General features: G+C 41.2%; 1 protein-coding gene across 3 annotated transcripts in view; it reads left to right on the forward strand.

The window, feature by feature from the left end:
* Positions 1-12,326, forward strand: part of phkb (phosphorylase kinase, beta) — a 146,252-nt gene that overhangs the window by 27,022 nt on the left and 106,904 nt on the right. For all 3 annotated transcript variants that reach the window (XM_030077121.1, XM_030077130.1, XM_030077138.1), the window contains 2 exons: positions 7,157-7,264; positions 10,044-10,124. In XM_030077121.1, coding sequence (XP_029932981.1) covers positions 7,157-7,264; positions 10,044-10,124 — 189 coding nt within the window. The remainder of the gene's footprint in view (positions 1-7,156; positions 7,265-10,043; positions 10,125-12,326) is intronic.

Consider the following 12,326-nt stretch of genomic DNA (forward strand, 5'->3'; position numbering starts at 1 on the left):
AGTTTCTGCCTTAGAAAGCCATTCAGTTTCCTCTTGCCTCGACCTTGACGACCTAATTTAGGAGAGAGCTTTTCTGTGTCTTAATTACAGAGCCACGTTTACACAGTTAATTACACAGAGCAGTGTTCGTTACGGCCCCGTCTCCGCCACTTACGGAGAACATGGCGTTTTTAATGGAGACGTGACACTGGGCCACCGCTGGGCAAATATCACAGAGCAAACAGTGCAGCCGGGCCCCTCTCTGCCTGTAATATTAATTGTGTGCTATTAAAGAAGTAAGGAACTTTACCTTAGCAGCAGAAAGTGCCACGCTGTTGAGCTTCAGGTTTCTAAAATGAATGGATAATCATGCTGAAACGATTTGTGAATCAACAGGAAATTAATCGGTGATAATTAAGAAAAATCGATGAATGTTTTAAGTAATTTGTCTAGTTGCAACAAAAGAGGTCTGTACACCTTCTGCAGCACAAAATTTTGTTATTATAGACAACACTTCAATACACATAACTTCATCAGTCATCAAGAAAGCCTTTTTTGATGTTTACTTTATTTTTTTAAAATTTATTTATCCAACGCAGTTCACCTCAACTCAGGGACATTATGTAAAACAACATGTTTCCTTCATAGCAGTTTATAAAAGACTTTTTAGACCTTCAAGACCTTAAAAGACCAGTTTGTAAAGGACATTAAAACACATCCAATTAGTAGATAGATCTACCACTATAGTAGCTCTTATGAAAGGATGAAAGGCTTGACACATATCTATATCTATCTATATCTATATCTATCTATCTATCTATCTATCTATCTATCTATCTATCTATATCTATCTATCTATATCTATATCTATATCTATCTCTATATCTATATCTATATATACACTACTCACAAAAAGTTAGGGATATTCGGCTTTCGGGTGAAATTTCAGGATGAACCTAAAATGCATTATAACCTTTACAGGTGAACTTAATGTGACCTTCTGTAAACTTTTGAATGCACATGTCCAACTGTTCAGTGTTTCAGTACTTTTTGCACAAGTTGCTGTTCTCTAACAAGGAGTTTAACGGCAAAATTCACATCAGGTGTTTGATCCATGAATCGACCAATAAATTTCCTGGTTCAATTAGAATTGGTATTTAAACAGTCCTCCTCATTATGCTGTTCACATTCTGACATCATGAGACCAAGACGACACCTAACAGTTGATCAGCAGCACCTCGCCATTGCGAGGCTTCAAACAGGATGTTCTCAGACGGAAGTGGCCACTGAGCTTAGAATGTCACAGAGTGTCATCAGCAGGTTGCAACAGAGATACAGAGAGACTGGAAGAGTCACAGAAAGGCATAGAAGTGGACGTCCTTTGGCCACATCCCACACTGATGACCGCTTCATTGTGAACAGTGCCCTGCGGAACTGGATGATGAATGCCACTCAACTCCAGGCACGTTTAAGGGAGGTGAGAGGCACCCAAGTGTCATGTCAGACCATTCGAAACCGTTTACATCAGCATGGTCTGCGTGCTAGACGACCTGCAAGGGTACCTGACCACACCACCAGGCACAGGTGTCATCGTCTTGCATGGGCCAGGGAGCATTTACGCTGGACGAGGGACCAGTGGGCCTCAGTGCTGTTCTCTGATGAAAGCCGATTCATGTTGAGCAGAAATGATGGCCGCCAACGATGTTGGAGACGTCAAGGAGAGCCCTATGCGTCAGCCACTGTTGTCACCAGACGAGCCTTTGGTGGTGGTGGTGTTACAGTGTGGGCAGGTGTGTCTAGTCAGTACAGAACTGCCCTACACTTTGTGAATGGTACAGTGACAAGCCCATACTACCTGAATAGCATCATTAATCCAGTCATTGTGCCCCTGCATGAACAACACAGGCCTAATTTAATCTTCATGGACGACAATGCTCCAGCTCATCGAGGTCGTATTATTAGGGAACGGCTGCTGGAGACTGGGGTACCTCAAATGGAGTGGCCTGCACTTTCTCCAGACCTGAATCCCATAGAAAACCTATGGGATCACCTGTGTCGCCGTGTAGAGGCTCGGAGCTCTGTACCCCAGAACCTCAATGTCCTGAGGGCCACCCTTCAAGAAGAGTGGGATGCCATGCCTCAGCAGACAATAAGTCGACTTGTGAACAGCATGAGACGTCGTTGTCAAGCTGTAATTGATGCTCAAGGGCACATGACAAGTTATTGAGACACTGACATTTTTTGTTGTGGTATACCCACCACTGTTGTTGGCTTTTGTTTCGAGAAATTGTTTGAGATGAGGAAATCACCAGTGCATGCTTCTACTTAAATGCCCTACTTTCATGATATAATATCACTGTAGCGTGAACTTTTGACATTTTCCGTAAATTTCACCCGAAAGCCAAATATCCCTAACTTTTTGAGAGTAGTGTATAGATATAGATATAGATAGATAGATAGATAGATATAAGCAATTGGAATCTGATCCCATTTTGAGAAGACTTGAAATCACCTGGGTGGACTAGAGGTCAATTAGTTAACACGGAATTAAAATGGAATCCACATGAAATCATCATATACATATATATGTATATACACTATATTACCAAAAGTATTCGCTCACCTGCCTTTACTCATACTATGAACTGAAGTGCCATCCCATTCCTAACCCATAGAGTTCAATATGATGTCGGTCCACCCTTTGCAGCTATTACAGCTTCAACTCTTCTGGGAAGACTGTCCACATGGTTGAGGAGAGTGTTTATAGGAATTTTTGACCATTCTTCCAAAAGCGCATTGGTGAGGTCACACACTGATGTTGGTCGAGAAGGCCTGGCTCTCAGTCTCCGCTCTAATTCATCCCAAAGGTGTTCTATCGGGTTCAGGTCAGGACTCTGCAGGCCAGTCAAGTTCATCCACACCAGACTCTGTCATCCATGTCTTTATGGACCTTGCTTTGTGCACTGGTGCACAGTCATGTTGGAAGAGGAAGGGGCCCGCTCCAAACTGTTCCCACAAGGTTGGGAGCATGGAATTGTCCAAAATGTTTTGGTATCCTGAAGCATTCAAAGTTCCTTTCACTGGAACTAAGGGGCCAAGCCCAGCTCCTGAAAAACAACCCCACACCATAATTCCTCCTCCACCAAATTTCACAGTCGGCACAATGCAGTCTGAAATGTACCGTTCTCCTGGCAACCTCCAAACCCAGACTCGTCCATCAGATTGCCAGATGGAAAAGCGTGATTCATCACTCCAGAGAACGCGTCTCCACTGCTCTAGAGGCTAGTGGCGGCGTGCTTTACACCATTGCATCCGACGCTTTGCATTGCATTTGGTGATGTGTGGCTTGGCTGCAGCTGCTCGGCCATGGAAACCCATTCCATGAAGCTCTCTGTGTACTGTACTTGGGCTAATCTGAAGGTCACATGAAGTTTGTAGCGCTGTAGCAATTGACTGTGCAGAAAGTCGGCGACCTCTTTGCACTATGCGCTTCAGCATCCGCTGACCCCTCTCCGTCACTTTACGTGGCCTACCACTTCGTGGCTGAGTTGCTGTTGTTCCCAAACGCTTCCATTTTGTTATAATAGAGCTGACAGTTGACTGTGGAATATTTAGGAGCGAGGAAATTTCACGACTGGATTTGTTGCACAGGTGGCATCCTATGACAGTTCCACGCTGGAATTCACTGAGCTCCTGAGAGCGGCCCATTCTTTCACAAATGTCTTGTTTCACAGTCTGCATGCCTGAGTGCTTGATTTTATACACCTGTGGCCAGGCCAAGTGATTAGGACACCTGATTCTGATCATTTGAATGGGTGAGCGAATACTTTTGGTAATATAGTGTACCATATGAAGACCATACTATATGAAAACTGATATATGAATCAGCAATGGAAATAATCATTGGAGAGTGTTTTGTATTGATTTACTTGGTGATGGTACACCATCAAGAAAGGGAAACTTAGGGGAACATAATGTCAGAAGATTTTCCTCAGAAACTACTTCTTTCCTCTGTTTCTCTGTTTTAAATGTTCTGGCCTTGAGTCACAGTCATCTGCTCTATTCATTCAGATAATATTTTTACACCCCTCCTCCCTAACCTTAACAATGGCTGCTAAAGCTTGGGCATGCTGAAGCAAAGTTAAGATTGTAAGTGACTGGTTGAGTCTTGATAAAGTCCACTTGGCCAGTTCTGATTGCCTTGTTTTTCTGGTGACATAATTTCCCGCAAAGAGCCTCATTTAATATGTTTATCATCATTTATATAACATCTCAGACCTCAACAACCATGACAAAACTAGGAAAAACCATGTTTGTTTTTTTCTAGTACATCACCTTTAAAGGTACACCATAATTTTATGGTGCTTTATTACCATAATTTTTCAGCTCTTCCTGTCCATGTCTTTATTAAGTCTCAAATGGTTTGGAGTTATAATATAGATAATAGGGATGTGAACTTGTAGAAAAATCTCTAAACTTTTAGTCTGGGGTAATTTTGGGCATGTATATGATATATGACGGCAAGATGGAGTCAACAATTTCTCAGTGTTGTCCTTCATGTTTGGAACACTTGTGGGCTGTTTGAAGACAATAATCAGGTACAAATTAGTTATTTGAAATAATTTAGTAAATGTGACTGGAATAGTACCAACAGCTACCATATGTAATAGCTCAGTTTTCATAACTCCTACCCCTGAATAAGAAATGCTAGTTTCATTTTAAGAGTTTTTCTTATGAAAGTCCACAGTTTCATTTATGTGTGTGCATTTACACTTGTGTGCTGTCACTAATAAATAAATAATATTTCACTTGTCATATCTAGAGGAAATGCTTTTTAACCACAACACAGGTTGTGATTACACGTCATGTTTGAAATGTTTAAAGGTTCTACGAGAGGAATCAGCTCAAGCAACAGCCATAGGAAACAAGGCAAAAATAGATTGTTAGCTACAACAAGCCCTAATATTCTGCATTCAACATGAGAAATCGCAGCAGCTATTGTGGATCAGCTGGTATTGATCAACCCCCACTGCTATGTAATTCCATACCATACTGAATTTTATGTCAGTGTTGGAGTTTGTGCTGAAGTCTCACCTTTTACTGCTACATGTTCAACTACAGCTGTACTTCAGCTCCAAGCTTTGGAAAATCAATTTTTGGCATCCAGAAGTTAAAAGAAATAGTCTGCAGAAGTATTTATCCAGGATACATGCAGGATATATGCATGAAGATTGACTTGGTCACTACTAAGAGCAGCAGGAAATGCAGTTCTGGCTAATTTGGAGCTCATTATTGCGCATTGCAGCACTTGAAACAATCAGAAAGTCCCGAGCGAGCAGCCAGTTCACACTGTGGCTCTTATGGAGCCTCATTTAGGGAGACCTCTGAGAAAAAGTAGGTTTTCTAAATGCACAAACAGTAGCGCCTATTGTTAGTTGCTGTCAGAGGTCTCTCTCTCTCTCTCACATGTATACGAGCTGGGACGACTGGAAGTGGAGCAGTATTCAATAAAACTGGGACAGAGGGTCTCCACCATGACCTGACTGGGAGAGAGAAAAAGAGAGAAATGTATAGGTGGAGAGAGAGAGAGAGAGAGAGAGAGAGAGACACACACACACACACACACACAGAGGAGGTGTGCTGAGATGTTGAAAGAGAGGGATGGGGGCAATGAAAAGTGTGGGGAAGAGAGAGTGTAAGTGTTGGGGGGTTGGTGAAACAGGAAAATGGGGCAAGAGAGGTGGAGAGAAGGGAAACAAATTGAGGTAAAAATGGGACAAAGACCTAATTATTTATAACTGTGCGTGCTGGGGGCTGGTGGACCGGCTGTGAGTTTGGTTGGTTCAAGTCAGAGTAGCAAATGCAAATCCAAACAAACAAATTACCACATTGACATACCTCTGAACACTCCAGCGCCAATGTGATTTTTCAAGGATAATTGTTATTATTAATATTATTATTGTTGTTGTTAGTCATAGTAGTAGTAGTACTTTGTGTATTTATGGCAAACCAAGCCATACTTCCTCCATTTCAGTCTGATCGTGGTCTGTCTCAGCAGAGTGAGCGATGCCAGACAGTGAAGCTGTCTGTGTTATCACTCACAGGACAGAGGCGCTGTCTGTTTCAACATATTTTATGTGTACAGAATATATTCAGTTGAAGTTAGATATACTGATATCTTACACAAACACACATGAGACACTGATAAGAGCAGTCTTACTGTTATCTTCATTGATCAACATACTATACAGTGTAGGCAGAGAGATTTGTCTGTATGCAGATTGTTGTATGTACAGTTTTACCTGTCAGTGAGAAATAAATGCACAAGAGCAGGATTAGCATAACCTGTCATCTGAGAGTTAGTAATGAATCCTTTACAATATAATAAGCTCCACATGTTTTCTTAACAGGCACATGAACATTAATAAAAGAGAAAACGAGAAAGGCTGCCACTCCTTCCTGCTGCTTCACACGCACACACACACACACACACACACACACACACTGATACTGTATATTATAAAATTGGTCAGAATCTACAGTTTGCTCCAAACTGACAGGTTTTGTAAACAGTAAGTGTATACTTTTTAACTTACCAGAGATTTTTAAAACCAGAGACAGTTAAAATGGATTCAAAGAGTGGAATATTTCCCTAACAGTTAGTCAGTCAGTTTATACTGGACACAGAGCTGCTGCTGTTACTGTATGTATGGACAATTAATACATAAGCCCCATCCAGAGGAAGTGACATGTGTGGACAACCAACACAGTGTGATCAGACTGTAATCTTGTAATACAAGGTGTAAATACAATTAATCTTAAACACACACAATCTGGATATGAGATGCATGTTAATACCAGGTGTATATAAGGTACATTTGCAAACAAATCTGCTTTGTCACATGGTTCATTTTCACTTAGAATGTCATTGAATCAATCTATGCCTTTTTCTAATCTGGTTCTGTTTGCATATTTAAGCAAACTTTTGCTTGATTTGAGTAGATGCAGCATACATATGTGTTATCTAACACATATGTATACAAGCCGTTGCTCCCAGGCAGTGAGAGTTTTGTAACACATTGGCAAAGCCTTTGTTACGTAAGACTTTTATTTTTAAGTGTACACATGAAATGCTTGCTTTGTTTGTGTGTTTGAATCTCTCTCTTGCTCTGTGCAGGTGGAGCAGTTTAAACAGGACCCGAGCCCCTCCAAGTGTCTGCACTCAGTGTTCAACGTCAACACTGGTGATGAAGTTCACTCCTACAACGACTACAGCCACCTGCAGGTCAGCCAGCAAACCAACCAGTGGTGGGAGGAGCCCATGAATTCAGCTTCGACACAAGCTGTTCAAGGCGGATATTGGCATTGCTGGTTCAACTGCTGATAACTGATATTTTACAGCAGTTATAACACTTGGACATGTTAGCAGAAATAGGTACCGGCTAGGGTGCACAATAAATCAAAATCCTATCCACCTAGTGTGGTGGACCTACAGAGATTCCCTGGCCTACAAAATTATTTTCTACAGATGTTAAAAAAAGAAAAAAGAAGACCCCAGCAAAAATGACATCATCCTCATGTTACTAAATTTTTTCAGTTAAAACGAAAACTATGATGAAAAAATGAACACTCCCACTAAAATTGCAAATATTCTCGCAATCTCAATATCTGAACAAATAATTGTTGTCATTTTTTTTTTTTTTAATCTTATTGTGCAGCCCTAGTAACAGCGTGATGAAGATGTGTGTTGATCTTTTTATAGGCTTCTTGTCAGGGTGGAAAAGCCTCTGAACAATGTTGAGGCCATCATGGGACTCTAAAGCTCTGGTAATGAAATGTAATGTTTTCGATAGGTTAGCAGTGCCTCAGTGCCCTGTGAGGCAGCTGCGGGCAGATTGCACTGCAGGTTTTACAGCCTGCAGAGTAAAATGCTCTCACACAGTGGAATAATTTATCTGGCCAGATATATGATTTAAAATAAAAATAAAAAAACATATTCACTCACTATAGTCAGGGAAGAATCTTCATGATCTCGGAGACAGTGAATCAGAAAACAGATGAGGGTTGATGAATCACTTCTTCTGTGAGTCACAGGCTCTGTTTTTGAATCATGAAACAGAATTCCTGCAAAAATGTCTAATTTCTCTGACCTTCCCTTCTGCTTGGTCTGCATGTTACCTGGAAACTTGACTTTTTTCCTTATTGGCATTAAATTGTTCTAACCCTAGCCATGAGAGACATACTCCTCTCTCAATGTGGCAAAGATCAGATAAATAGTAACAACAATTACAATAATAGTAATGATGATGATAATGACAATACAATTTATTCACATAGCACATTTTATACATAAAATGCAGCTCAAAATGCTTCATACAAAAATTTTTAAACGCTCATGGCTTTACAGTGAGATAATAAAAAATAAATAAAAAATAATAAAAGTACAATAAAATGGAATAAAACAATATATTTGTAGTGGTAGCAGAATAAATGAATAAATAAATAAATGGTTAAGATAAGGATAAGAGAACTAAATCAAAGCCATTATAACCATAGTACTCATAACAGGATATAGAGGTAGAGGAAGTAATACTACACACAAAATAATAAAAGATAATAAAAGATAAAAAGATAATAAAAAATATTAGAAGACCAAAAGTAAATAGATAGATAGATAGATAGATAGATAGATAGATAGATAGATAGATAGATAGATAGATCAATCGATCGATAGATTGACAGATTAAACGGCAGTGTTTTTATTTTATTTTGTTCTTTCACATTTCATCTGAGTTTAGTCAGCAGCAAAATCAGAGGCTGCCTGTTTCCAACAGTGTGTCAGACATTTGATATCCACCACACACATGCTGTACATTCATGTTGTTGGCTGTTATGTCAGTATCCAGTTTTTCCGTTCAAGTGAACCCCTCTATTGATGACACATTAACAGCCCAGGGGCCCATGAAGGCTTTTTTTGTTTTGTTTTGTTTTGGGTTTTTTTTGGTATTTTTTCTAATATATTATCTGGTTCCACTGTTGCACATCTCTGCCATATACTACACATTTGAAATGTAATATCTCCTGCTGTCTTTTATAAAGCTCAGCTCTAAGTCTTCAGACTGTCTGAGAAATCAAAGGCAGCAGGGTTGACTGAATTGAAAATTTCAGATAGTGTGCAATTACTCAGAGGGCTCTAGTTTCGCAGACCTGGCGAGGCAGGCCAACTGGGTGTGGCCAGGCGGATTTTCCAAGTTTGGCACGCCGTTCTCAGTGGCACAAGTACTCCGCCATCCCTCCTACCGGCGCAAGGGAGGAGAGAAGGCGTGGAGTGGGTTTGACACAGCCGATTCACATTTAACCAATCAAATGAGCCCCTGTCCTCGCCTTTAAAATGCGCTGCGTGAAGGCGTAATGAAAGTTTACACAACTGACATGGAGGTCTATTGCCGCAGGCGGAGCGGAGCTCAGGAGACAGGCGCGGAGCGGAGACCGGCGAGCAGTGCGGACACGTCACCAAAACCTCACAGGCAGGCTTCCGGAATGTCAGGCACATGAACAATGCAATAAATACCGAAAAAAACACTATTCAATGCTACGATCACAATCAGCACATATATATATCTTCATATCAACTGTCCCGTCACAACTGATGTCAGATCAAAGGAGATTGGCACCGTTTGTGCTGATTGTGAGGTTTTGGTGATGTGCGCCAGTCAGCCAAACTTCCACTGCGCCAGCCCCGCTCCGCCTTGCGCTGAAAGTAGACGTGGTTTCAGATGGCGAGCTTTTGGCGCACCTCGGCGAAGCCTTTTGGCACGAAACTGTCACTGCGCCAAGCTGAATCTGTCGGCACCTCCCCCCGGTGCGCCACCACTCCCATCTCAGCGCACATCGGACTACTAAACTTGGACACTGTCCGCCTCTCCCGTTTCGCCGGTTGAAACTAGCTCTGCACAGGGTTCGCCTCACTGCGTCATCCCGCGCTGCGCTGGGAAACTAGAGCCCAGAGTCTTTTAATGGTATCACCCACTGTCAGTTTTTCTCTCCCTGTCTCTCTGCTGCAGATTGATGCAGTTTCTCTCTTTCTGCTGTACCTAGTGGAGATGATCTGCTCTGGACTTCAGATTATTTACAACACTGATGAGGTAAGGTTTTTAAGACATCCAACACCTACGACACATCATAAATCCCTGACAAACACACCTGCCAGGTCTAATATATTTTACATGTCTCTTTTAAACCAAAATTCTGCAAAATAATACATTTCGGCTCAGTTCACATAGAGCCAAATATGGTTGCTACACCTCATTTTAAATCTTAGTCCAGTCACACTCAGTACAAAATTTTGCTCTTTTAATAAGAGGAAAAGCTAGCAGCACTTAGTCCAGTTGGACGGGAACGGGAGTGACAACCTACAAGTTGATGTGCAGTGACAAAACTGACAGTCTCTGAATACTTCACCAGAATAGACAAGAAAAGAAGAGGAGCTCTTCAAAACAGTGGCGGTAACATTATGGCAGATTGCAGATCAAAATTCTTTTTAGGGTTCTGGGTGGATGACAACCTCCAAAAAAAAAAAAAAAAAAAAAAAACCCACAGTATTTGAAATGTGGGATTTTTGCTCAAAGCAAATATCTCACAGGTACCGACTTCATGACAGCTAAGGGCAGAAAAGGGGAGCCAGTGGCTGTGGTTAAAGAGGAAGGACTCCTCCTGGGCAGTCGGGTGTGTTGTGGCACCTAGGGGGTGAGCCCGGGACGCTGGGTTTCACTGCTGAATCCTCTGCAAGTGTCCTGGGTCTATTCAGTGAAACACCAACGAAGGAGGGCGCCCGCCAGATGACCCGAAGGGTGCCATCACTCACAGGAACGCCCCATAGAGTCTCAAGTATGCAACAAAGACCTAATCCTAATCCTACAAACAGAACTATGGAATTCCAGTGTATGTGCTTATACCCCAGAAAAATGGAAAAAATTGAACTATTAAACATGACAGCAAGCACTTTGACTAAGCTTGTCTCAGAATGCCAGTGGGAAAAAAGTAGAAGTACATCAGTGACAACAAGCAATGACAGATAACGATGCCAAAAAAGGGAGTCACTTCCATTGTAAGATGCTATATGAGAAGGTGTTTTTATTATTATTATTATTGTTATTGTTATTATTATTTTAATTAATTAATTAAGTTTTTCTCAGAGATGCTCAGAAATCACACATTTTTTTTTTCCTCTAAAACTGATCGTGTGACCTAATCAAAAATCTACTGTGCATGTAAAATTATGGGATGCCTGTTTCTCAAAACGGACTTCCGTACGTCAGACCAGAGCAACCCCGGAATCAGGCCAAGGCGCCCTAAACACCCCACAGACACAAACCAGCCTCACGAGATGTTCAGTGGCCCAGCTCACATTTATATATTTGGTGAGACAAATATCTAAATACGTTGTTTGCAGACAGAAAAAAACCAAAACATTTTGATGATTTCATTGCACAGGCTCGGTTTTGTCCTCCGTGGAATTGAAACATCAGTGTCTTAATTGCTGTTTTGAAACAGATTGTTGCTGGAAAGCTGTTTTAAATGGTCCTTTCTGGGTTTGATTAATTTGTCAAATGTCAGGGTTTTTTTTTTTTTTTAATCACTTCTATGCAAGAGCCCATAATAAAACAACGAGCCGATGTGGCTGTTAAGTTTACACACTGTGCTTTTTATTGTCTGGCCCTCAGGAGCAGTTTGAACTTCATTAATTCTATCTGCTGGTTTTTATAGTCTGCTCATTCCTAGATTTACTTACAGCTGCAGAGAGGTGAAATTTGTGCCGTTGGTGGAAAAGCCCTCTGTTTATTTGGTTGGTCTTATCTTCAGAAAATAAGGATATGGTAAAACATTATGCCACTAACCAATTAGGGCATGCAGTGTTCACTTTGTTTACAGAGAGCCCTTCCTAATAACTTATTGCTTTTTGTCCCTGTCTTTCACTCCCGATGGTGAACAAATTGGAAATGTAGCATTTTTTGTTGCTCCTCTTCTTTACGAGGGCAGTCCTGTTTGCGTGACAGCCGTAATTTGCATATTTAAACAATGCTTATTGGGTTGCGCAATTCAAACTGAAAGGCATAAAAGCGTCCCGTGCTCCCCTCATCCTCTTATTAACACACATCAGAGCCAGTGAGCTGCATCACCACTTCTAATTTGTGTTATTTCTGATTTGTCATTTGAAATGCATTTTCTTTTGGGGTAATCCCATTATTCCGGAATTGACTATTAGTTTTTTCTGTTAGCTGTCAGTGTTTGTGAAGTACAGTGGAGGCGTTCAGTTTGACTCGGATTGACTGGAAGCTGCATTGCAG

This window comes from Myripristis murdjan, chromosome 3 (assembly GCF_902150065.1).
Source record: "Myripristis murdjan chromosome 3, fMyrMur1.1, whole genome shotgun sequence".
NCBI lineage: Eukaryota > Metazoa > Chordata > Actinopteri > Holocentriformes > Holocentridae > Myripristis > Myripristis murdjan.